The 27,305-nt window shown below is 39.2% G+C and overlaps 1 protein-coding gene across 9 annotated transcripts in view; it reads left to right on the top strand.

Annotated features, from left to right (window-relative positions):
* LOC116713970 (misshapen-like kinase 1) overlaps nt 1–21,916 on the top strand; it is a 76,762-nt gene extending 54,846 nt beyond the window's left edge. For 6 of the 9 annotated variants that reach the window (XM_032554253.1, XM_032554255.1, XM_032554260.1 and 3 more), the window contains 13 exons: nt 10–95; nt 332–426; nt 610–694; nt 769–954; nt 2,967–3,066; nt 4,476–4,631; nt 4,890–5,033; nt 5,180–5,314; nt 6,142–6,242; nt 6,659–6,808; nt 16,459–16,618; nt 16,714–16,853; nt 17,756–21,916. In XM_032554253.1, the coding sequence (XP_032410144.1) occupies nt 10–95; nt 332–426; nt 610–694; nt 769–954; nt 2,967–3,066; nt 4,476–4,631; nt 4,890–5,033; nt 5,180–5,314; nt 6,142–6,242; nt 6,659–6,808; nt 16,459–16,618; nt 16,714–16,853; nt 17,756–17,839 (1,622 nt within the window). In that variant the 3' untranslated portion in view covers nt 17,840–21,916. The remainder of the gene's footprint in view (nt 1–9; nt 96–331; nt 427–609; nt 695–768; nt 955–2,966; nt 3,067–4,475; nt 4,632–4,889; nt 5,034–5,179; nt 5,315–6,141; nt 6,243–6,658; nt 6,809–16,458; nt 16,619–16,713; nt 16,854–17,755) is intronic. The other 3 variants (XM_032554258.1, XM_032554256.1, XM_032554257.1) reach the window with 3 other exon arrangements.
* Nucleotides 21,917–27,305: the final 5,389 nt, after the last annotated feature.

Below are 27,305 nucleotides of genomic sequence, written 5' to 3'. Positions count from 1 at the left end.
GCATTTCAGGCCTGGTCAAGCTTGAAAGTCCTCTGCTGCAGCACCGCCTGCAGCAGCACAGGAAGACTGACGACACATCCAGTGGACATGCACAAGTAAATAACCCCTTGTTGTTCTTACATCTTGATATTATTTAGGTTTGATGTTTATAGAGCGGAAATGTGTTTTTTAACACACATACAAAAAAAGTAGTTTTTATTATCATGCAAGGCAAATGTAAACAGATTCTTTGCTTGTTGTAATCGGTTAACTTGTTGTTTTAGTCATGTTTCTAGCTTCATCTGTAGCTTTTCCTTTGCCATTTTGACTCGCCTGTTTTCATTCCACAAAGGGAGTAAAAGCTGCTCTGGGGCGGCGTAACAAGGCCACCGAATACTCCTCGTCCAGTGACGAGTTCGGCAGCAGCGACGATGAGGAAAGAACCAGGTGAAAGGCTGCAGGATTTGATATTTCTGAGAAGGTTTAACTCCAGCTGGCTTTTTTTGGAGCACCTGAAAATAATTTGCCCTTCCTGAAAGTTGGATGATTTAATTGATGATCATGTTTCGATTGATTCATTTAACCACTTCCTTTCACGTGGTTCTGAAATGCCTACCTCTGTCCTTCAAGGTCCGGCCTGTCCAACGGAAAAGGGAAGTACTTCAGAGGAATCCCCGACGGCATCGTCCTGCAACCTCACCACAATCTTAACCAGGTACGTAGAAACACAACGATGTACTCCCTTTTCTAGGAATATCCAGCCTCCTGACGTTCTTCACGGTTCCACAGATGTCCCGATTGGGTTCGGATGACACCTACCTGCTGCCGGACCTCCTGCAGAAAACCTCCAGTCCGGCGCACAACGCTCTGAGCCAGCACCGCACACGAGAACTGAACTACTCACTTTCACCCACGGCTCCCGGATCCCCAACTCTGCAGGACCTGCATGTGAGCTCAGTCAAACTAAACCAAAAGGTGGCCCTGAAGTGCAAACCACATCAACCAATCACTGCAAATTGAAAAACACAACAGCGTATTCAAAAACACATTAAGCACAACTACAAGTTAAGAAGACACAGCAACATTAATAAAACTGAAGAGGTAGGTCTCGGTGGGAAATCTAAGACATCACTGATTAATGACGGAGCTTTTGGTTTTAGAACCAAAGTTATTCCGGCTTTAGCACTTTTGTTGAAAATTTGTTACCAATGGTGCAAATGTAGCTAACATATCCAAGAATCATTTGAATCGGGACAAACTACAGAGCTCAGCTTCGTCCTTTTCACAGTTTGAACAGTACATAGCACTGTGACTGTCTATGCTTATCTAAACAGAGAGAGCAAATGCCAGAAAAACTGCTGGTTCTAAGGTCAAAAGTGGAATCGTCCAATCAGTGATGTGTCAAGTTTCCCACTGAGACCTATTCCATTTTGCTAATGTTGTATTTTCTTAATTTGTAGTTGTGTTCTTCAATTTGTAGTTGAACTTAGTGCAGGGCCGGCCCAAGGCATAAGCAAACTAAGCAGCCGCTTAGGGCCCCAAGGCCACTAAGGTTTTTTTTTTTTTTTAGTAATAATTTCTATGTCATTATAATATGATTTGGTTTTACAATAATACATATTTAACAATGTATGTAGAAATTATTTTATTGACAAAAGGAAAAACAATAAATTGCTCTTGGGGGCCCCTGGTGGTCGCGGTAGGTACCGCACGCTTCGCCGGTAACATGAGCTGCCGTGCAGTGAGCATCCAAACGTCCAAAGCTCCGGTCAGAAGATAAATAAGCAAAACAATGTCTCAAAAAGGACTTATCCTTTGGGGAGGGAGAAAAGAAAGAGGAAGAATAGAAAAAAGCAAAGATAAAGGTTTGTTTTAATGTGCCTTGGTAATATAATGTAATGTAAAAGATTTGTAAAGCTGCTAATAGAAATTGCTTGATAGCGACGTGGAACGGTCCAGTTTAAGAACCAAACATTTATGCTAGGGTCTTTGTGTGAAACTGAGTTTAAACTTTAAATGAGTTGATTCTCATGGTTGGCTCTGGATGTTTCTGAGGTATTTTTGGCTTCAAAATGCCGTGTTTGATAACGTTTGATAAGAATAATTAAAACTTCTCAATGTTTGACATTGTCTAGCAAAATCTTTTTACGTCAGGCTACATGGCTGCTACATCGATGAGCTGCTCTATGCTGTAGTTGCGGATTTGTTATTTGCTGCTGAGCACAATCATTTTGTGGCTAAAACAAATATTATTTTTACATCAACTTCTAAGTTATGAGAAACTTCTGTTAAAATCTTTTGAAGGCTCAGAATCAGTCCAGTACAGGTACCGGTCCACATTCTGAGGGGAATGATCTAATAATCGGACTGGTGATTACAGCCAGTCCACATTATTACCAGAACTAGAGGGCCCCAAAACCACATTTAGCTTAGGGCCCCATGGATGTTTGGGCCGACCCTGACTTAGTGAATTCTTGAAGTGGATTGCACTTCAGGGCCACTGTATTTTCCTGACAAATTTTTATTCTATATTTTTGCCATTCATTTATTGTGGAGTAAATGGATAAGTAACACCAGTGGGAATTAAGTAATAGGTGATACTGTTGTCTGATTCTGATAGATGTGAAAAGTACTAACCGTTTGGAGGTTTCTTTGGTATTTGAATTACACAATGTGTGACATCACTTCCATTTATCCACCAGAGGGCGGTAGTGGTGTAGTAATACCAATTCAGTAATGACAAAAGTTGTCCAAATTTTTCTGTAGTGTTATTATTGTTGAATCAATGTAACTGTGTTTATCTTAACCTCAAATTATCTTAGTTCCTTTTGAAAAAAAAGAAATGATATCAACAGGAACAGGAAGCAGAAAATAATAGAATTTGCTTCTTGTCTTTAAAGCCATGGCTAGTTTGTATATAACCTTCTGTTAGAACTACTAAGCAGTTCAAGAAATTCACAATATGAATGTGTTGCTGTTCTGACCAGGCTGTTAGCAGTCCATCTGGAAAAAGCACCTGCTCTTCTTCCTCTTTGTCCTTCATCGACCCAAGACTGATCCCCATATCATCCCCTCCACAGAGTCCAAGTAAGTGTTTATACGTACTAGTGTAGTTTACGTACACTAAATAAAAAGACACATACGGAAGTTAAATCAGACCAAACGTCTATTGTTTTAGGTCAGAATGACCAAAATTATTTCTGTTTGCTAAATACCACAATAATATATTGAAAGAGAAGAAAGAGAACATATGTCAGAGTTCTTTATTGATGTCTTCACAATCAGAAGTTTCCAGACATTTCCTCAGTATTTGGTAGCGTTGCCTTTGACCGGTAGCACTTGGGTCAGACATCTTGGGTTTTTTCCACAAGTTGCTCATAATAGTTTGCTGGAGTTCTGGCCCATTCCTGCTGTATCCTTTAGGTTACTGTGCATGTGGAAGTCCCATCCAGTGGTGGGCACACTTCCGCTAATGCTAATAGATCCGCTTTATTTGAACAGGAAACTGACAGGGACAAAATAAAACATGGACAGCAGAGAACAAGACATAAACATCAATACAACATGTAGAGGCATTATATGTAAATCCATCTATTTTCTAACACCCTTCTCCGTATTGGGGTCAGGAGAGGTGCTGGTGCTTATCTCCAGCTAACGCTCCGGGCGAGAGGCGGGGTACAGGCATTACATGAAAATTAAAATGTTAAAATTAAATTGGTGCTTGAGGTTTGTAGCCTCTCCAGGGCATGTAAAATTTGAATTGAAGTTGGCGCTTCATCATTAGCTTCTGCTAACCACTGTGTTATCTTAGTGCTTTACCGTTAGTGAAGCTAATGTTTATGATTGGTGCTTTAGGGTTAGCGCGGCTAACTTTTCAGTTAGTAGGGCTCACTACTGAACCCATTTACACCTGAACTTTAACTTCCTGCCTGAAATCCGGAGATGTTGCATCACTATTTCTTCATAATGTTATTTCTTCATGGTGCTATCTCTTTTATGAAGTGCACCAGTTCCTCCTGCAGCAAAAAAAAGCCTCACAACATGATGCTGCCACCTCAATACTGGTGTCGCCAGGCTTACAAGCATCCACATTTTGTCCACACAGTTCCACTTTAGTTTCATCTAAAAATAAAGATCTTTGTCGCTTTGTTGCTGATCTGCCTTTCTGGCTATGTCAGTATAGGAAACGTTTTACTGTATATAATGACATTGTCTTACCAGCTTCAGCCTGCATTTCCACTTTTTAAATTTTGTCCCCCTACAGAAACTTCTGTCAATTTTGTTGCACCATTAATTATGCTATGCGTCGCTCTTTTCATAAAATCTAAATCCAATACAACAAAGGCTATAGTTGTTAAGTTGTAAAAAGTCTTGAAGTAGAATGAATATATTTTTTTTTATTACATTAGTTACTGGATGTGGAATATTAGATACTTGTGTAAACATTTAAAAGGATGTGAAACTCAGGTGTATGTTTCATGTCCCTGATTGTGCAGCAGGTATGAAGGGTGAGCCCATAAAGAGGGAATTTCACAGAAAGGGCTCTGTGGTGAACGTCAACCCCACCAACATACGACCGCAGAGCGACACTCCAGAGATCCGCAAATACAAGAAGAAATTCAACGCTGAGGTCCTGTGTGCCGGACTATGGGGTTTGTAGCTTTATGTCGGCTGCTTTTTAATGCACTAAATAAAGTGCTAAAAGTGCTTTTAGTGCTAATAAAAGCACTAAAAGCATATTTAGTGCTTTTTAATGCACTAAATATGCAATTCTGTGCTTTTATGGGACAAATTTATCTTTAATTTAGCCTCTTCCACTTTGTTCCTTTGCTTTGTTCACCATCTGCTAACCACGGGACCACTCTCGTGTCTGTGCGCACGTTGAACAACGTGTGCGTTGGGTCCTGCAGGTGTGAACCTGTTAGTGGGGACGGAAAACGGCCTGTGGCTGCTGGATCGGAGCGGCCAAGGGAAGGTCTACTCACTCATCAGCAGACGAAGGTTTCAGCAGATGGATGTACTGGAGGGACTTAATGTCCTGATTACGATATCAGGTACGGCAGCCGGATTCTCAGAGAACGACGGCTCTATGTTATTAGAAGTGCTACTGTTCAACACGCACTGAACAGACACCTGTTTCTGGAGGACGTGTTGACGTTGTTTCTTGCCGCTTTGTGACTCTATCTTTTAAACCGTGCAGGCAAAAAGAACAAGCTCCGTCTGTACTACCTGTCCTGGTTAAGGAACAAGATTCTCCATAACGACCCAGACGTGGAGAAGAGGCAGGGCTGGACCTCAGTAGGTGACTTGGAGGGCTGCGTACACTATAAAGTGGGTAAGTGAACACTGCAGTGACATGTTAAGGGGAAACGTGCCCATATATAGAGTTCCCCCACTATGTGGAACACCATATATGGGCAAAAACTATTTCTGTATCTCACTCTGAAACATGGTGGTGGTGGAATCATGCTGTGGGAGTGCTTTTTTTTTAAGCAGATAGAGAAGCTGTTGGGAGATGATGAATGGAGCTTTATATAGGACAATGTTGGAGGCAGTTTAGTTATCGAGACTTGGGAGGAGAAATGAAAACAGGAGGATTGATTTCACTGCGAAGGTTCCAGAGTGAAAGAAAAAGACAATAAAAGGAGCTACTCCCCAAGACGCGTAGAGGAAATAAAATTCAATTCCAAAAGAAGATAGTAACGCAAAGTGATTTCGATAATTAACTGTAGTCTGACTACTGGATTTCAAATAGCAACGCGTTAGATTACTCGTTACTGAAAAAAGTGGTCTGACGTCAGTAACACGTTACTGACAAACTCCTCATCTTCATCCAGAAAATTGGACAAAAAATGGTAAATGTAGAAGATTTTCTTGTAGTAAATGAATATTTTCAACAGTTACTGCTGTAAATGATTTGCCACTTTAATCTCTTCATAAACTGGTTCTTCCATGCATTTGTGTTGAGGATGCTAAATAGCATAGCACACCACACTGTTTAATTTTCTTTTTTTAACAATGATTATTTAAGAAATGTTTGTACTTTGTGTTCTCCTCCGGATTTTACATAAAATCCCATCAAGGCACAAAAAAGCTCAAAAAGTAGAGGTGTGGAGACATTTGTTAGCTGCTGTTTTATTTTTTTTTCCCTTCCTGTTTCAGTGCGATATGAGAAGATCAAGTTCTTGGTGATTGCGTTGAAGAACGCGGTGGAGGTGTACGCCTGGGCTCCCAAACCCTACCACAAGTTCATGGCCTTCAAGGTTTGTATCATTAAAGAATATTTAAAAAAAAATGATAATGTTTCATTTTTGTTTCATTCTTGGACTCAAAGATTGAATCTCAGGTGTTTGGTCAGATGAACAACACTCCTTTTTTTTCATATGCTATTATTTGACCTAAAAGTCAGCAGCTAACGACGCTATCCACCATCATCTTTGTACCCTTTGCGTTGTCAGGGAGACGCCTGGTAGAAAAGTTAACAGGGTCACTTCCACATCCAGCCTCACACGCAGAGCTGTGTCCCGTTTATTTCTGTCCTCTGGGACCTGAGCTACTTTTTCTCCTATAGCCTTGTAGTTTAACCCTCTCTCCTCGGAAACGTCCAAAAATATACTTTGTGCTATATTCCTGCTTTCACATCTTTATTCATTCATTCAGTTGTCCTGTTTGTATTCAGTCCTTCAGGTCCCTGCCTCAAAAACCGCTGTCTGTCGACCTGACCGTGGAGGAAGGTCAAAGGTTAAAGGTCATCTACGGCTCACTGTCTGGTTTCCACGCCATCGATGTTGACTCTGGAACTCCGTACGACCTCTACCTGCCCACGCACGTAAGCACCTGCTCTGCTCTCGACAGTTTTCTGTTCGTAGCTGTTCGTCCCTGTTAAGCCTGTTCACACTGCGGCACATTACAAACACAAACTCTTAACTGTTTCTGTTTGTTTTATGTAATAATCCAATTTGTGTTCTGCCCTCCTCAAACCCAAAATAAACACGCTCTCTGCAAAGAATAATGGAGAAAATACCAAAAAGAACGCACTGAGTGCTGGTTCGACAATGTATTAAGTACTTAATACTCAGCATACTTTTCAGGGAAATAAAAATTGAAAGCCCTTCGTTTTTTCTATTCCTCTTTACAGTCACTGTACTTTGTCTTGGTCTACCACATTAAAATCCACATTAAAGTTTTTTGTTATAAAGTGGGAAAATGTAAAAAAGAAAAACAATGTATATTTATCAGCCTCTTATTAAACAAAGCAAATGCAGGCTATCAATAACTATTTTAGTAATCTATTAATCTGATTTTAAAAATTGCACATTCTGCAAATTTTTAATTAAAGTATTTGTAGCAAAGGATGCGCCTTTATCTAAAAAAATATATATTTCCAACATCAACATGTGAAAAGCTCAGATGTTTTCTGCTTGATTTAATATCAGTGCAGTGCAGGGATAATCCTGTGATTATTATTTTTATTAACAGATTGATAATTTTATAGCCAGAGGTGCTTAATAGGAAATATCTTTTGCAGAAATCGGTTGAAGCTAAAACTACACTACACTGGATGGAACATTTTTACAAAGAACGTTTTTTTTTTATCTTAAATGCAAAATGTATACATTTTGTTGAGTTTTGGCTTAATTACTGCCATCAGAATAAATCTGTAGACTCCAACGATTAATCAGTTGTTAAATTAGTTGACGATTATTTCAATAATGGATTCATCTAGATTAATCGTATGAAAGCTAAGCTTTAGTTCTGACCCCCTGAGGTTGCATCATATTTATGGATCTGGGATTTCCCACAGATTCTCCATTATTTTAGGATGTAGAAACCTTTAGACCAACTCATCACCTCAAGCTCTTCTAGAGCTACAGCTGGACTGGGTGCCTCTTGCTGCTGCTGACATTCTCTGTAAATGTGACTTGTGTTAAAGGAGCATACTCAAAATCTGTCAATACACAAACCTAAAAACAATCTTAGAAGTTTCTTGGAAGTTATCCTGTTCAAATCACCGTCTAGTCACGTGTTTCACATCGTTGTGCTCCAGATTAGACTTAAGTTAACTATAAATTAAAGGTAGAACACACAAATTCCTCTTAAACGTCGAGTGCAGACGCTGGTGTAAATTCTGTCATCCAGGAAATGAGAAGAAAATGCCTTTAAGCCCCACACAGAGCAGCCCTGCTGTCAGACAGCAGAACATAACGGGAACCAGGACTGGTTCCGACCCAACGTCCTGGTACTGGCTTGCATTAACTCTGCCCTTGGACTAATGATTGTTGGTGTTGCCTGTTGGATTCTTTCGAGCAGCGATTATATTTCTGCCCCCACCCGTTTTATTTCCATCCCTGCTTTCTGCGTCTCCGGTGTGAATCTCTGGAGAAGTTGCGCTCCACCTCCTACTCACCGTCTACCGATGTTAGTCACAGTTGTTGTTTACTTCTCCTGCTGTCCTCTCTGCTCTCCTCTGCAGCCTGTAGAGCCGCCGGATCCCCCGATACTGCAGCCTCTCCGTCTGACATACCATTGTTCTGTTGATACTGGTTCTCAACATTCGTTGTTAATAAGCCTGCCACAATAAGAAATAAATCAGTGTAATCGCATGATAAATTAAAACTAGAAAATTTCGGAAGAAATTTAGCCGGGGCCTGCCAAGGCGCGCCCGTGGGGTTCGGGCCCGGCGTCGTCACGCCACAAATCGGCGTCGACGCTAAAGAACGCCGTGACGTAATCAGTGGCACGCGGAGAACCGCAAGAACGTTAAGTGAGGCGGACGTGCACCATTCGGTACGATTTAAAATGTTGTCAAGGCTTTTATTTTGGAAGTTTTGTTAAACTTCATTTCAAAGGGCCAAACTAATCCCATGCGTAATAGTCCTTGGGTTAAAATAGTTATATAATGCTCAAAACACAAGTAGCTGATGTAAAAAAATGCAAGGCTTTTATTTTGAAATTTTCAGTATGCTTCATTTTTAAGTTCCGAACTAATACCACGTGTAAGAGTGCTTTGGATGAAAAAGTCAAAAAAAGCCAAAAAGAGCTATTACCTCATGTAAAAATATTCAAGGCTTTTATTTTGAAATTATTATTATGCTCCATTTTAAAGTTCCAAACTAATCCCATGTGTAACAGTGCTTTGGATGAAAAAGTCACACAAAGCCAAAAACAGCAATTACATGATTTAAAAATATTCAAGGCTTTTATTTTGAAATTTTCATTACGCTTCATTTTAAAGTTCTGAACTAATACCATGTGTAACAGTGCTTTGGATGAAAAAGTCACATAAAGCCAAAAACAGCAATTGCCTGATGTAAAAATATTCAAGGCTTTTATTTTGAAATTATTATTATGCTCCATTTTAAAGTTCCGAACTAATCCCATGTGTAACATTGCTTTGGATGAAAAAGTCATATACGGCCAAAAAGAGCAATTACGTCATGTAAAATATTCAAGGCTTTTATTTTGAAATTTTCAGTATGCTTAATTTTAAAGTTCCAAACTAATCCCATGTGTAACATTGCTTTGGATGAAAAAGTCATATACGGCCAAAAAGAGCAATTACGTCATGTAAAATATTCAAGGCTTTTATTTTGAAATTTTCAGTATGCTTAATTTTAAAGTTCAAAACTAATCCCATGTGTAACAGTTACTGAGTTAAATCAGTTATATACAGCCCATAGCAGCAATTAGTTGTAAAGGCCAGTTCAGTCAACCTCTGTTTCAACTGAGGGTTCCACTATAGATAGAACTACAATGATGCGTATTTGTAGTCCAAACCAGCAGCCAATAGCCTCTTGAGATCCGTTGCTATGGCAAATAATGGTCTCAGCAGGGTGTGAGCTCTGAGCTCTGAGCTCTCAAACACACAATTGTGTGTTTGAGCAAACACGTTTTACTGAAAAGAAGCATTGGAAACAAATCCTTCCTGTTCGGGAACCGTAATACATATTCGAAAAGCGTTTTAAGCGTATGACAGTTCAATGTGTCTTCTGCGATAGTCCCGAGATTCATATCTGTACCTCACTCAGAGCATTTACAGCGATGAGAGAAAGAAATGTTGTGCCCAGATCTGAACCGAGATCGGCTGTCACTGTAATTTGAGCAAAAATGAGAAAGTTTGGGTCGCTTAGAGGCAAATTGTGGACAAACCGTAACTGGTATCGACGAGCCGTCTTCACTTTCGAAGAGATCACAGACGTATCTACAAAATGAAATTTGAATGGCATTTCTAGGTGAATTTGTGACGACACAGCAAATCCTCAAAAATAGGGTATTTCTAGGATTTTTCCCATTGAGTTATAATGGGGTTTTTTTCGTAGTTTTTTGCGAATTATGTCGCCACGTTAAGCCCAAATCCCACCAGAAGTAATAGCTCCAATGGCGTGAATTTTCTGCACGTTTTGATACCTCATTTGTAGGTGTGCACCCAGCGGTATGAGCCGCATTAACGGTTACGGAAGAAAAATAAAGATTAAAGAGACGCTTCTCTCCGACAATAGTAATAGGTTCCTGCCATTGCTTTGCATGGCAGGCCCCAATGAGCGCGATCATTTCCATTTGGAAAGCCGCCATTTTGAGAAACGCCACAAACATTTGACACCCAATACGAAGTTGTTAGTCTGCACTGCCTTCCCTTCTCGCCTGTTTTCCTTTACTGTTATTTTTTTTTTGAAACACAATTTTGGTTACAGAGACTTCATAATCATTTTTAATTGTTGTTTCGTTTGTTTTGTTTTATTTTGGATATTTGAAATCATTTCCGTTTCCATTGTTAAATGTCCTTTAGAAATGAAAGTTTGTTTGATCTTTCTTGCGTTGTTATTATTATACCATTATTATTACATTAGTTACAAAAGGTCTCAAAATGACAATGTTATCGTTTATCTCAATAATTCTTGGGAGAATTTATTGTCCAGCAAAATTTGTTGTTATATCAGGCCTAATCACTACAGTCTCCTTCAACACTGGTCATACAGCCAATTCTTACCAGTCATTATTCCTGACAATGACTGGCCTACTGTCTGCCTAGTTTATACGACATGCAGGGTTTTGTTAACAGTAACATTTATGAAGCAGCCTGTGCCTGAAACATGGGAGCCGTTTCAAACTTTAAGAAGCTTTCTCACATGTCTGCAAATCAGTTTGTGTCGAATGTGAACAAAACGCCCACCGCTGGAGAATCACTGCTGGAGAATCACCGCTGGAGAAGCCTCTCTTTTGTTTTGCTTGTTTTGCCGCCATTCCTCTGCTGCATGTGGGCACATAAAGCTGGCTGTAGATGATGGTGACTCATGGCTACATTTAGACTCAACACATCCTATTAAGCATGTTTTTTGTTTGTTTGTTTGTTTGTTTGTTTGTTTTAGCAACATGTAAGGTGGAAGAGGCAGACATTGTTTTAGCTTCTGGGTTTGGTAATGGCAGCAGGTCCACATCCATAAAAAGAAACCTTCATATTTAAAAATGAAGGTCTTAAAATACTTTAAATTCATTTTAAAAAGAAAGGTGGGCTCACAGGTCTTAAAACTTTATCTTGGCAGGATAAAGTTAATCTGGTGTATTTTGTTTGTTGTTGTTTTTTTTAGTGAGACTTTTTTGACAGGCAAATGTTTGAGTCACTCTCAGATATATCTTCACTGCTTTTTGTGACTCGAGACGATTCAAGCTAACTAGCTGCTAATGTAGACACGTGACATGTTACTGTTTACATCTGAAAATGTCCTGCATGTGCAGGCCTGAGGGCAAAAAGAAGATTCTTTTAGCTTCCATCCATAGCCGTGCTGTCGCTGTCGGACATTTTCCACTAACCTAACAAAACCTGTGGATCACGGGTGTCAAACTCATTTTCGTTTTGGGCCAAATCGAGATCATGAAGGCTCTTAAAGGGCCGGTTGTGCCAGAATGTATTGATGAAACCTGTTCACAAACTGTTAAAATATCTTTGAATCCTTCAAATTAAATAATGTTACTGAACATCTTTTCAGTCCCTCCAGGATTTTGTGATTCTTTTGCAATAAAAATCAAAGTGTTTGTGGTTCTAATTTGGCTTATTTATGACAGTAAATGTGACTTTTTATTACTCAATGTAAAGATCATAGACTATAACCTGACACCAATTAAAGCTGAGGCAGCTGTTTAGTTAAAGCAAGAAAGTTTTTGACAATTTTTGAGAAAAATCTGCAATAAACTCCCAATTATGTACTAGCGCAAAAAAAGTGCAGGGATTTGTTGATTTTACAAGACTTTCCACAATAATTCTCAAGAAACTGGAGGGACAAGTTGATATAATTTGGCAGTAAACAGATAAAAACTGCATTGATTTGATTGATAATATAATATTTAAGGTCACTTAGTGTTTTGTCTAGAATCTAGAGGGCCACATAAAAAGCTTCGGTGGGCCGAATTTGGCCCTCGAGCCTTGAGTTGGCCTGATGTTGGTATGATTGATTTGGTGCAGTGCGCCACAGCGAAGGGAAAATAACGCAGAAAATCCAGAACCCTTCATATTCTTCTTTTTTCTTACTCTCTGTTGGCTATGCTACACGCACAGTTGTTGCCGTGGCAACTGGCTGACAACAACGCCACTAATGTATTGGGATTGAACACTAAAAAACCTCTCGCACTATTCCCACACAAAGACCGCAACGTTCAGTCTTTTACAGTTTTATGTATATTCTGCAGTGGTTGATGGGCTAATTTAAACTCCTTCTCTGCTCATGATCTGTCAGAGACTTGGAGTGTGGGCCATCTTTTTTCTTAACTGAATTGAAACAAATTCTTCAGCACATCCGCATGTTACAGTTGTCAAAGTCAAGCTAGCATAACCGACCTACGTCCCCCTGCCCTTTTAAAAAAAAATTAAAATCTTTCCAGACCTTGTTATCTAGATGCCGTAGTGTTGATAATTAGCAGTAAAGCACTGCGTCCCTTCTTCTTTCATCGATTCTGCATAAAATTAAGAATTAGCACGTTATGTCGACAAGCTGACGGCTAAAACAAACGGTGGTGATCGTCAGTGGGCAGATTTTATGCCCTCCAGCAGGCCAATGGAGGGCGGGATGTTGCGTTTTCTTTTTTGCGTCTGTCCTGGGTGAGTGCAAATGCATTGCCATTTGGCTGGGCAACGTTTGTACGTTTTTGTGGAGACGAAGATCTTCAATTCCATTCCCGGTGCTCTTAAAAAGTCTTAAATTTGAGTTGGCGAAACCTGCAGAAGCGCTGAATGATGTTGTGGTGAGACCGAGTGGGTGGCTGGCGCATAAAGCAATTTCTCCCGCTTGAATAATGGATTTGAAGTGTCTCTTCATCTCTCTCCCGTGCCGTAGCGCCCATCCCTCTTCTCTTTGCGTCGCTGGCTTAGATAAATCTCTTGTCTCCTTTAAAGTCTTCTGAAATTATTCAAGAAGTTCTGAGCTAACACGTTTAGTTTGATGCAGACGAATTACAGTTTTATTCCTCAGATGAAAGTTTTCTGTTTAAAGAGGGGGGAAAAAAAAAGGTTGATAAATGACACACTCTGCAACGGCAACATGTGTGTGCTGCTTGCCAGTGTTGTATAGTAACGAAGTAAAAATACTTCACTACTTTACTTAAGTACATTTTGGAGTACTTCATACTTTCCTGGAGTATGAAAATGTTTGATGACTTTCACTTTTACTTCACTATATTTCCGAACTCAATTGCGTACTTTTACTCCGATACATTTTCAATGTGTGGTTTAGTTACTCGTTACAAAAAAGCGAGAGAGAGAAACGAAGTGTTTTGACCCCACCTACTGATTAGCAAGCAGGCTACCGAACAAAGTCGTAGCCTGCTTGCCTGGCTTGTTCATCACCTCCAATAGGATACACCTGTTTCGCTTCTCCCATTGTTGGGGAAATCAGAAATCGGAACACCTTGCATCGGGTGGGAGGGTGGGTCGAACAGAGAAGAGTGCTGCCCGCACTGACGCGGCTCAGGGATTACGTGACACGCAGCGCCGTGCCCTATAATCCACTGTAAGCTATGTAATGTGTTTTGAGGCAATTGACCAAAATCCCGGACAATTTTTAAATTCCCCCCGGACATCTTTTTAGGTCTGAAAAGTAGGACATGTCCGGGAAAAAGAGGACGTCTGGTCACCCTAGTTCAATGGGGGACAGAAGCCATAGCGATAGCAATTTAGACTAAATTTAACGAATATAGGAAAGGCATGCAAGTTCAAAACCACAAACCATTAACATGTGCTACTCTTTAAAACTGGAACAATTTATTAGCAGGTTTCATTTTGCCTGCACTTGGTTGGGTACATTATTTTAAGTTTATTTGACAAGTTTACCAAGATATAAGAAATGTCATTCAAACTTGCCTTGTTTTACTTTTTACTTGTACTTTTCATTACATTACTTGAGTACATCCATTTTTACAGTAATTTCCATACTTAAGTACAAGAAGTTTCAGATACTTTAAGACTTTTACTCAAGTAACATTTCAGTCAGTGACTTCGACTTTTACCAAAGTCGTATTTTGGAGAGGTACTTGTACTTTTACTTGACTCTGAGATTCCAGTACTTTATACAACACTGCTGCTTGCACCCGGTGAGTAGGAATGGCGTCAGTGAAGGGAGAGAGAAGCTCTAAAAATACACCCGTCCTGTCCTCCTTCTGCGATCATTAACTCTGAGTGTCAGTTCTGACCTGCTCTGGCTCCTGTTGAGACTTTTTTTTTTTTCCACCTCTCTCCCTTCTCTCTGGGTATATTAGGCGAGTCTGCACACACAGCTGCCTACTAGTGGTGCCTTAAACTGCTGCTGCAGCTGCAAACTTCATCTCTCTCTCTGACACACATGCAGAAAAACCTTCACTCTCCCACTTGAGCTTTAAAATCCACTCACTTCCACTTGCTTTTAACACTCTAACAGACTCTTCACACGCCTTCACTGTAGCTGCGCAGCCATACGCTCTCTTAACCACACACCCCCACACACACACACACACCCCTCCTGGTATGTGCGCCTCCCACTCCCTGCACCATTCACGCTAAACTGGGATTTGGGTTTCCTCACTACTGTTGAAAGAAATTCATCTAATCATCCTGGCACAACAATGACTCACGCATTGCGTTCTCTCACCTAAAGAGGCAAACACACACACACACACACACGCGCGCGCATTTGTGGATGTTGGCGGCAATCTATGCAACAATGCTGATTCCGAGACAGAGGATTAAGATCGCGTTGCGCCTGTGGATGCCGGTCCTCATGCTCAGGATTGTGGTGGCTCGCGTTCCGGTAACGTATGAAACTTCACCCGCTTCCTGCCGCCAGCTCTGAACGCTGACCGTAACTCCAGACGGGCTTTAGTTATTTTTTTTTTTTTTAGTGTTCATTGTTCTGCTATTTTATCATTATTGTTTTCTTCATTTCTTCATTCTTCCGTTTCTTCTTACAAAACGATGGGAAACGTAATGTTTTATTTAGTGAAAATACGGCACTGATTAATAGTTAGATATTTGAGTCTTTTTATTTCCATCCAATAAAAAATTTTTGTCCCCCCCCCCCCATTTTTTAAACAAATTAGTCAAATAAAGTTCATATTTCTGAACTGCATATTGGGAACAGATCAGTAAATGATTTAAATAGATTTTGCTTCTTATATGGTTGAACAAAATTTCATGGAATAGCTGCTCATGAACAGAATGAAAGTTTCTGGGATGGTTAGAAAAATGTTTTTGAAGGCATTCTTGACTAAATAGCTTGTGCTTTTAATTAGGGCTGATGTAAAACGATTATTTTAGTAATCGAGTAATTACTCAATCACTTGAGAGTGAAGTGGAAGCAGGATGAAAGGTGAGGCTGACCCAGAGCCAGCCACACAGCAACAAAAGGTAACTTTACACAAAATACAGTTGCGTGAAGTTACAATACAATTGTTTAATAGATAGAAAAGCTGACAATAATGTTCTTAGCTATGGTATTGTAATCAAAATCTGAAGGAGATTCATTGCAAGCTGGAAGAAAAATGTTGGGGTTTTTTGGTCAAGAGTGGACAAAGCAGGAAGATTTGAGTATTTTTTTTTATTAGCATCACGATATGTCTGAGCAACTTCCAAATTAAAGTCATAAGTGACTTTATGAGAGGGAAGTTAAAAGTTTGGATTTAGTTCAGCACAAAATCAGAGGAGGGTCAGGTGAAGTCCTCACATCTGAGAAACTCAGGGAACTTTTGCAAAGCAACGTGGGTAAATGTCTCCACTGGTCCAAGTAAGAGCTACGTATCAAATACAAAGACGTATGTGATTAAAATAAGCAAACAAAAATAAATCCTTTTTCTTCATTCTGTAATACCCTGTGCATTATTGCTAAGATAATTTGTAGAAACAACCTGTCAAAAAATGCCATTGATTTTTTTTTGCCACCTTTTTCTGTATGTTGCTTCAAACGTTTTTCTTTTTAAAAATATAATTTTTAAGGATTTTGCTTTTGCGTGTGTGTTCAACAGATCCAGGGTCCCGTCCATCCTCACGCCATCATCATTTTGCCCAACAAAGCCGGGACCGAGGTTCTGGTTTGCTACGAAGACGAGGGCGTCTACATCGACACGTACGGCCGCATCACCAAGGATACGGTGCTGCAGTGGGGCGAGATGCCAACATCTGTCGGTAATTGGAGGCGCAGGAAACGCTGTGAACAAAACACGCGGAAGTGGTTGCGTCCTCTGCTGAAGACTCATCTCTGTCCGTCTGTGTTTGTCCAGCCTACCTTCAGTCCAACCAGGTGATGGGGTGGGGAGAAAAGGCCATAGAGTTGAGGTCGGCCAACACGGGGAACCTCGACGGAGTGTTCATGCACAAAAAGGCCCAGAAACTCAAGTTCCTGTGTGAGAGGAATGACAAGGTAAGATGACTAGCAACGTTAACGCATTAACACACGCTTTATCTGAACATTTTAACCTGTTATTGTTACGTAACGCAGATTAATCAAACTACCTACTTTGACCAGAGAGCCTCTCTCCGGCGGCGGGTTACCTCGTTCACAGCAGGGCATTATGGGAGAGTCAAACGACAGTGACAGGCAAAAGGTTTCCGTGACAGCAGACGGCAACAGAAGTTGAACATTTTTCAACTTTCTCGTGTTGCGTTGCTAGCTCGCACATGTCTAGGTGTACGAGCTCCAAATTTCACATGTGCGAATTACGCCGCTCACTCGGCTGGGTGAGGACCAGAAACTGGCGCCTCGTCACACAAGATCCACAGGGAACGAATGGAGAGGAACGTTTCTAAATTTAAAACAAAATGGCTTAAAACCTTCCTGGTAATAAAAATCTGGAAAACTGAGAATCTTCAGATATTGTTGGTTTGAGACAATTAAACATTTTTTTTGAAAATGTGCATACGCTGGCAGTTTTTGGTATGGGCAGTTGTCCAGGGCGGCATCAGAAAGCAACGGGGGCGCCTAAGAATTAGAAAACGATCTTCTCTTATCTGTCATAACAGGTTTGCTGCTACTTTTAAGCATGTGGAGTAAGTTTCCTTTAGTTGGTGCTGAGTACTGAGAGACTACATCACCTGCTTTCTGCTACAAAAAACAACCAAAAACGTCAGATAATTGGTTGCGTTTAATCGGTTGGAAGTCAGGCATAGAGATTATTTATAATTAATCTCAGCACTGTGTGTGATTATTCCGATTAAAACTTTTAATCAATTGACAGCACTACTTTCTTCCCAAATCAGAGCAGCTTCATACACAACTTTGTGATCAAACTTAACACGCCACCAAAACTGTTCTCCGTGTTGCAGGTGTTCTTTGCTTCGGTGCAGTCCGGCGGCAGCAGCCAGATCTACTTCATGACGCTCGGACAGAACTCTCTGTTCAGCTGGTAGCCAGCGAACCTGCTGACCGCTGGCGTCCGTCTTGTCGATTCTGTGCTCGCGTGATGATTAGATTTGTGCTGACCAACGTTGATCTTCAGGATTGAAGGATTATAACCCCGGGTCTATTCGGCCTGATCCCGCTTCGACGTGAACTGGATCGCGGGTCTTTCTGCTTGAATCCACCGATCGGGCTCCCACAGCACGACACTCGAGAGATTCAGAGAAAGGTGACTTAACCGCTGCGCCCCCTGTTGGCGTGGATTGTCGGTAGGTAGAGCCTGGCTAGCTGCCCGTGCCTTTTGTGAGAACGCAGCGAATCTTTACGGCGTTGCTGTCTCATCGACATGTAGCAAAAGAACATCCAAACTTGGAAGTGTAAACATTTCACAATACGCTCCTGGACGATTGAAGTTTTCATTTGTCAGATCATTTTCGATTCAGTCAATTGTGATTGATTTTGGGACGTCTTCTCAAAATACTTTTTTATTATTATTATTATTATTTCTAGATCAGTGCTGCCTGTTTATAATACCTCAAAGATGTTTATTATCCATGAAGACTTCTAGATGACCCCGATACGACCAATTTCTATAATTTATTAATCGATACACGAACGATGAAGTGTATCCTTTTTTGTTAGGATTATGACTCCACAATTCACATATGAATCCCTTTATCTGGAGAAAAAACTAACAACTAACTTGATTGAATTAATTGATAAGCACTTTAAAAAAATAAAATAAAATCTTAAATACACATCAGTGCGTATTTACTACGCTCCACTGCGTAGTTTGTGTTAAATTTCTATGTCTTCTAGTATTTTCCTATCAGTTTCCATAACTTCTAGAGCGAAGTTATTCTGTCCATCCCAGAACTTAAACTCATCGTTTCTGCGTAATGAGGACCAAAAACAAAAGTTTTGAGATGAAGGACAGTGACAGCCCCATTGTTGCTTTTCTGGTGTCTATTGTACAGCTTACGATGTACATATCTATCTAAAATGCACTGTTTTCTAAGTGTTTTACAAATGCCAAGCCATCTTTATTTACGTGTACAGAAACATGGGCTTATTAATGTGAAATTTGACCTCAGAACAAACTATTTGTGTGTTACTTTTGTGATTTCTGAATGTTTGTGAGTGTGAGTAAGAGCCACTGACAGTACAGCTCTTGTTCAGGTTCCACCAACATTTATTAAAGCATAGGTGCTTTAATAATTTTTTTTTTTTTTTTGGTTGACTTTCTCCTGATGCGTATAAATCAGGTGTTTTGCACAATAACCATGATACCGGTGTTTGCTCCTATACATCCTGCTTTAAGTTGAAATAATGTTTTCAAAGGAAGATATATGAAGCCGTTGAAGTTCCTGGTATCCATCAGTATTTGTTTTACTGTCAAATATGACACGTACTAATGTTTCTGACAGGATTTTTGTTTGTTTCGATCCCTTTAATGTACTTCATCCCGTCCCCTTACGATGCAAAGTGTTGCATTTTCAAAGCGTTGTGTCCTGTTGTTTTGATTTCAGCAACAGAAAAAAAACAAAAGAGAAGGAGAGATTTATTGTATTTGTTTTACTAAGTTTAACTTTAAAAATTGGCAAAGACAACTAGGCGATTTCCCGTTTTGTAAGAAAGAGACTGAGATCAGTTTGAAGAATATTATAATGTTGTACAGAATATGCTAACCAAATCATGGACCTGAAAATTTGTCCGAGGCCATTGTGCGATGAAAACTTCGCCAAAAAAACGTTTTCATTGTGTATACATACCAGCCTCAGGCTTTGCTTGCGTTGCTTTGTACGTTCCGCTGCTGGTTTTCACTTTAAATTTTGTCAGATTATTGCCAAATATTTTTTTGTAGTCATTAATATTTGTAGGTAGATTTAAGTATAAACTTGAAAATGCAGCTGGTTCTGTGAGAATATTGTAACCTCAACAAAAACAGATCTTACTGGGTGTTGAACGTTTTATTGCTAACTTTTTATTAAATGTCTTGCGTTTGTTTCAGGGGAACAAGAAGCATTCCTTCCTAACACACTCAGATAGCACAAATGACATGGCAGGTTTGTCAACTCAGTACTTGGTGCGTTAGCAAACACAAAGCTAAACTTCAGCTAAATCTACCAGAGCTAGTAATTAGCTTAACCTTTGGAGCTAACTAACATTTTAAGCTAACGTATGGCTAACATTAAAGCTTGTTGGCTATTAATAGCAGAAATGTTGTTTTAGATGAATATTTGTTTTGGTTTATTGTCACAAAACACCAACTTTTAGGTCCTTAGAAAGGTTGTTAGTAGAAAGAATTAGCAAAAATAAGATCCAATGGGGTAAATTGGAATTACGTGAAAATACATCAAATGCAGTTCATGTGATGTAACAATAATTGACTAATTCCAATAATTCACATTAGTAAAATCTTATTTCCCCAAATGTATTCATATGGAGGGATTTTATTTAGAAACAAAAAAAATGTGCTAACTTGCACGTTAGCTCCGGTTACATCGGCGCAGCTATCAGTCTTGTTGTTGAGTGGTCAGTGAAGAGTCCAGAGATTGAGCTTTGCTCTGAACCAAAACAGTTTCAACCAGGTTGCAATTTATATGCACTGGGCCAGTTTATTAAAAATCATGTATTATGAGTGCTAAAATAAAAAAATACCCTTTCTCTTCAAAGACCTAAACAAACATTGTAGAACGACGAGGTATTTTAACTCTGCCGCACTCAAATATGCAACACACCCTGTGATAAGTTTTTACAATATACAAAAAGGCAATAACATCCACTTATCACCTTCCCATTAAAACCATAACATTGCAGGAATTTATACTTTTAAATAGCCAACAGATGTTTTCTGGCAAAGACAGGTTCCTGTCATTGTACTGAGCCTGTGAGAAAAAGAAGCAAATTGTTCATGTCTTTACGTACCACAGTTATTCAAAGTTAGTTTCTTCTGTGCTCTCCGGCTCCGTGTCCCTGTTGCCAGGCATCTCACTGTAGCTGGATCACTAATGAGGAGCTTTCCTCCCACACCTTCCACTGGTTGGGATCGTAACAGATTCAGTTTCAGACCCACGGTGACTCACGTCTCCACCTCTCCCACCAGTCAGTTCTTTATCTCCCAGTCATTCCAAACCTTTCATCGTCCCAACAATTTTACTCTGATCAACTCTCTCTTATCTCGATTTCTGTCACCCTTTCATTCCTCTAGTTTTTCATCCTGTACCTTGAAATATTTCGGTCTTTTTTTTTTCATCAGCAGTTTGCAATTGAACTAACCAAGAACTGTCAGAAACAACAACAAAAAGACACAGTTTTTTGCAAACTTTACTGACTAAGGGAATCTTTTTCAATGATGTTAAAGCATCTTATCCAGGCAGGATCCAGAGGAAGAAGGCCATAAGGCCATATAGTCTTAAAGAACGAAAATCTGCTGAAACGTCATGAGTTGTTGTGTGAGAAAGAGTAAGGTAGACAGGTGGTTAAAATGCAGTAGATAAAGAAGGATGGAGGTGAAAGACGTAGCAGGTGGCTCTAGGGAAGTGTTAAGTACCAGATAACAGGAATGTTTGGTTTTGCTACGGTAGATATGAATCCTCGCTTGGAAAAGTTCAAATTAGGTTTCTATGGCATGGTTAGAGAGAAGAAATATGAGTAAATGACAGGAACAGTGAATATCCTAAAAACATCTCAAGAGCTCATTGTTGGACCAAAATAATCCACTGAAATGCAAAATCTCCAAAACGCTGATCATTTATTGACTGGGTTTTTTTCCCCCATTAAAAACTGATGTTGGGCTACATGATTCAAGTTTTAGCTAATAAGTGGTGTTTTCCATGACGTTATTAATGAGACCAAATACATGAGTATATATAAATATAAATATATGTATATGTATGTGAAAAATTAAAATTTTCTTACTCATGTAGTTAGGAAACCTTCTGTTATCTTGTTTTTGCACTGGACCTATGTTTGACGTGTTGTATACTGTACTCCTTTCTGCTTTGAGATGAACGCTCTCTTAATTTACATTTTATGTAAACGAGGAAAAAGATGACAGTGATACAACAATAAATATCTTGAAGTAAGTGTTGTGCTGCTTGTCTTTTTTTCTTTCATACATTGCACCAGAAGAAGAACAAATGTTTTTTCTGATACGGTTAGAAATTCCACAAATCACAATTTCAGCTGAAACTCAAAACAAACCACACCAGCGTTCTCTGGCATCGGTTTCTGCTGTCTGACAGGCCGCAGTTACCGTGGCTGCTGAAGGTTTTTGTTGTTCACAGGTTGTCCCGAGGGTCACTGACAAAGACACGCATCTATGCACACATACTTAAGATCAATTTCTATCTGTTGTGTCCCACTAGCCTGAAAGAAACCAGCTCCTTGATTCAGGCTTTGCTTCACACACGGGGTCTAGACCCTCGGCTACTGAGAACTGATTGTCTAATGGAGGGGTGAACTTCAAGTTTCAAAGAATTAGATTACGATACCCATTTGCTAGCGTTTGACCGTGACGTATAAAATGTGCCAGGTCCTTCATGAAGGAATCTACGCAATGAAGCTTACCGGAAAATGCAAACCATCCAGAAATAGAAATGCCAATGCTTCCAAATGGCATCTTTACCAGCAATAAAATGTCTTAAACATTCTTCTTGGTCCGACTTTAATTTCTCTATGCTAGGAGAAGTGGCCAACACAGACTGAAGGACTTTGTTCACTGCGGAGTCAGCGAACGAAGCTACAAGCAGATTATAACACTAAAGGAGCCCAGAAAATCGATATCATCGTTCACAACTTCTCCTTCTGTTCGCCGATTGGCCCGGTTGAAATCCTACTGGAGAAACTGAGGTCAATGGGAGAAATCTCAGACAGAGTCCTGAAGGGAGATGAGAATCAAGCTGAATTGCATGGAAAGGCATTTGTCCAGCTAGTCTTTCACATCGAGTTGATGGGGTAACGGGTCCAGAACAGACATCTCTCCCAGGCCAGACTAGACACATAGACCATCTTCATCAGTTCATTTTAAATCCTGCATCATATTAAAAAACAATCGAATTATTATTAATAATAATGTCAACAAAAGCTGCTAATGCTGGTCATCTGACAGAGACATAAGAGAGAAGCTACTTTTCTTTTAAAAACGGATATAAACATTTGTTTATCAGTTTGTTTAATAGTTAATATACAAGAAAAGTGAAAAACCACCAGACTCATAACCAGTTTACAGGAAAGCATAGAAATGGATTATTTATCTCCTTCCCAGCTATCAGCAATGTGGGCTGCTGTTGGTGTCAAGCTCTCAACTACACAGAAAAAGCTGGAAGACATTATATTGTGTCTAATGTTTGCATTTCCGCAGCGTACAGAACAAATGTGTTGGAGTGGGTTGTTTACAACCCATCAAATATGGAGCGGCAGCATCATTTCTTTGGGATCATTCTTTATTCTTTACTTATGCTAACGTGTAAAATTATTAAACCAAAATTATTTCTTTGCAGCTCTTCTCCAAGCAGGCAAAGTTTCTTGTCACATTTTACAACAGCAGCAGCAGCAAATGCCTGTAAGTTACATTTAATTTTACTTTTAAGATATTTTTAATTTTAAGTATGATTCAAAATTGTAAACCTGTTATCTCCGGGTGCTCCGGCTTCCTCCCACAGTACAAAAAGCTTTTGTCCACATTAGATAATAGGTGGAAAATGGGAAAGAAATTTCAACTTGTTTCTAATAATAATTGTTATTCTTAGTAATAATAGCAATAATAATATGAATATTAATATATTAGTATGTTAATCAATATACAATTAATTATATGATATATAATTAATATGATACTTAGTAATATAGTAATTATTATATTGCTAAGTACTATACTAAAATGATCATAATAATTATTGTTCATAACAATACTAATAATAAATAATTATTACCAATATAACAAATAATAATTAGTATTATCTATATTATTACTATTGGTAATAGTAATAATATAATAACATACAGTTATTATAATTTAATATTGTTATTATTGTTATTAATAATAATAATAATGTCCACACAGTAAAAACTGAATATGCAGTCCATTACAGTTTTATGTTTTGATGTTTATTTTGCGATTATTAATAAGTGATCAATGTGGTAGATTAGCTACCGCTGCTATTAGCTAATGAAACACCTGCTCTACTGATGATCTGTCAGCGTTGGTGTTTAAGTTGCCTTTAATTTTCTAACTGAACTGAAACACAGAATTCCACACCACATCTACATGTTAAGCTTGTCAAAGTCAAGCTAGCATAAGTACTTCATTAAAGCTTTGCATTTGACATATTTTATGATATGTTTGGAAAAATACTGAGTTGTTTTGTCCTCTAATTTTAAATAAGCGTTTTGATAAATGAATTACAAGATTATAATATTGTAATTCAATATGCGCTGAAAGCGCAATTAATTCTGTTATAGATCCAGAAACCCATTTCACATGAAGAATAATAGATTGGATGTGCTGTGGTGGCGCAGGGGTTAATCACAACCATATATGGGAGGCCTTAGTCCTCGACGTGGCCATCGCAGGTTCAATTCCCGGCCTGGCGACCTTTGCCGCATGTCTCTCCCTTCTCTCATTACCTACTTTCCTGTCAATTAACTATCAAATAAAGGTCTCTAGAGCCAACAAAACCTTTAAAAAAAATAGATTAATTATTCTTCCAGAGAAATGAATAATTAATCCCAGGTCTTCAGTCAAAACATCTAGAGTTACATATTTTCCTGGGTAATTTAAAACTTTTTGAATCAAATTTAATTTAATTCTGTATTAAGCCTATGTATGATATATATATATATATATATATATAGTGTGTGTGCTGTCCTCGCCCTGAGATTTCCAGTTTTCAGCAGCTAGACAGCCAGACAACGACGCTCCAATAACCAAACTTCTTTCTTTTCTACTTGTTTATTGAAGAGTGGCCTCTGACCACTGCCATCACTTTGGCCATCGTAAACTGAAACATGCAAGACTGGGTATTAGCCAACGAACATTGCAAATTAGCCATTCTTGCTGCGAGCAAAAAAATTAAAAAAACTTTTTCCTAAATGGCTCCAGCGTACAATTATTTACACCACAGTTACATAAAACAAAGAGACAATTATTGTTTTCACAATTAACCAATACTTACGAACAAATCTTGTCTGAAACACAATGTACAAAGATAATAATCAGCTTAATCCATGAACTGTTCGGTGTTGCGTTCCACCATCTTGGATCTATTTTCTTTTTTAGCGTCACCAAAACATAACAAAATATCCACCAGGGGGCGTTCTAGTGCGGTTTTCAACTTGGCTGGTCCAGCTTAACTTACAAAAGGCAGCGCATAGTGTACTGTTATCCCTACGTGTTGGATACACCGTGTATATTAACGTAGATTAACAGCAAGCCAAACTCAATGTTTATGAGCCAGGAAGCCGAGCGTCTTGCTCCTTTATTACGGTCTTACAATTCTCTACAATTGTGTGGGAAGCTCAATGAAAGCGCTGAGCGAAACTATAAACAGAAACAGAAAAGAAATATGCATTAGCTCTAAATACACAGAATAAACTTCTAATATCAGAAAACAATAATTACAATTAAGCTTAGCTGTTGTTAAGAAACAGTCACGATCATTACTACGCAAAAAACTAGTGGGACATGGCTAATTACTGGAGCACACATTTTTAAAAAAATACACATTTTCAAAATAAAATACAGATAAACCAATACAGTGGTTTATCTACATAAACCACTGTTTATATATTATATATCTGCCCAAGGCTAGAAGTTAGGAATATGTTTTAATAATTTAGTTTAAAAAACTTCTACTGTATTGGTCTATCTGTATTTTATTTTGAAGGGGAATTTTGAGGTGGCAGTGCATTGTGGGTAGCAGAGGCAGCGGCAGCTAGGAACAGGTGTTAGCAGAAAGGAAACCTGCCTGTTAATGTACAGATTTCGCCTCCTGTGTCGTCAATCTTTTCCAGCACCTCCGAAAGTAATGGCTGTAAGTTAATTCAGTGTTCTGTTTGATGTTATATGTTTTATTACAATTTATTTAGAGATCGTTTTTTTTTAAATGTGTACTCCAGTAATTAGCCATATCCCACTAGTTTTTTGCGTAGTAATGATCGTGACTGTTTCTTAACAACAGCTAAGGTTAATTGTAATTATTGTTTTCTGATATTAGAAGTTTATTCTGTGTATTTAGAGCTAATGCATATTTCTTTACTGTTTCTGTTTATAGTTTCGCTCAACGCTTTCATTGAGCTTCCCACACAATTGTAGAGAATTGTAAGACCGTAATAAAGGAGCAAGACGCTCGGCTTCCTGGCTCATAAACATTGAGTTTGGCTTGCTGTTAATCTACGTTAATATACACGGTGTATCCAACACGTAGGGATAACAGTACAGTGAAAAGCCAGTATCAGCAGTTGGTGGAGGATAAAACGCATGACACAGCCCTGGACAGCGTTAATGAGGAAAAGGCAGTAGAAATATCTAACTCCGAAGCTAAAGCATCATCTAAATCTAGCTCAAGATCCAAACACTCTAGATCTAAGCATTCATGGTACAAGTCGTCCTCGAAGTCCAGCGTATTTGAAGCAGCCATCTTTGCACGAGCTTCTGCCGAAGCTAAAGCCTCCTACAGTAAAAACCAATTTGAAATTAAAAAGCAACAAGCAAATCTAGAGCTGGATTTTAAGATGCTGAAGATAGAAAAGGAAGCTGCAGCTGCTACGGCGAGAGCAGAGGTTCTAGAAGCTGCCGCAGCTGCCGAACAAGACAAGGAAGACAGTGCAGTCCCACCACAAGTCGTCAGACAACGAACCATGGAGTGCATGCAACACCAAGCCCAGCAAAAGTCACATTCGTCTAAAGAAGAAATGCCTCAGGTTGAACCAGCATTAAAAGCATCATCATTCGGCCCGAGAAGATCTGGTCAAACTCCCTCTCCATCGGTGCTCAAGAAAATGTATTTAAAAGATGAACCTTGACTATGTCAGGCCAAACAGTTACCATGATGCCCACCACAATTATCCACCTATGACTGACTTCGCTAAGTTCCTTGCACGTAGAGAGTTAATCACAACGGGGCTCTTTAAATTCGACGACACCCCTGAAAATTTCAGAGCATGGCAGTCATCATTTCTGAACGCAACTGAAGACATTGACTTCACATATAGTCAAGAGTTGGATCTCCTCGTGAAATGGCTCGGTAAAGAGTCCTCAGAGCATGTCAAGAGAATCAGAGCTGTTTATACCACTAACCCCAAAGCTGCCCTCCAGTTAGCATGGGACAGGTTAGAAGAATGTTATGCTACACCAGAAGTAGTATAAAATGCTTTATTTAAAAAACTAGACGGCTTCCCTCGCCTTACAAATAGAGACAATGTAAAACTAAGAGAACTAGGAGATTTGCTCCTAGAGCTGCAGGTTGCTAAAAA

Source organism: Xiphophorus hellerii, chromosome 23 (genome assembly GCF_003331165.1).
Source record: "Xiphophorus hellerii strain 12219 chromosome 23, Xiphophorus_hellerii-4.1, whole genome shotgun sequence".
Lineage (NCBI taxonomy): Eukaryota > Metazoa > Chordata > Actinopteri > Cyprinodontiformes > Poeciliidae > Xiphophorus > Xiphophorus hellerii.
Note: the sequence above shows the minus strand (reverse complement) of the source record. Positions and strands in the feature narration are given on the sequence as shown.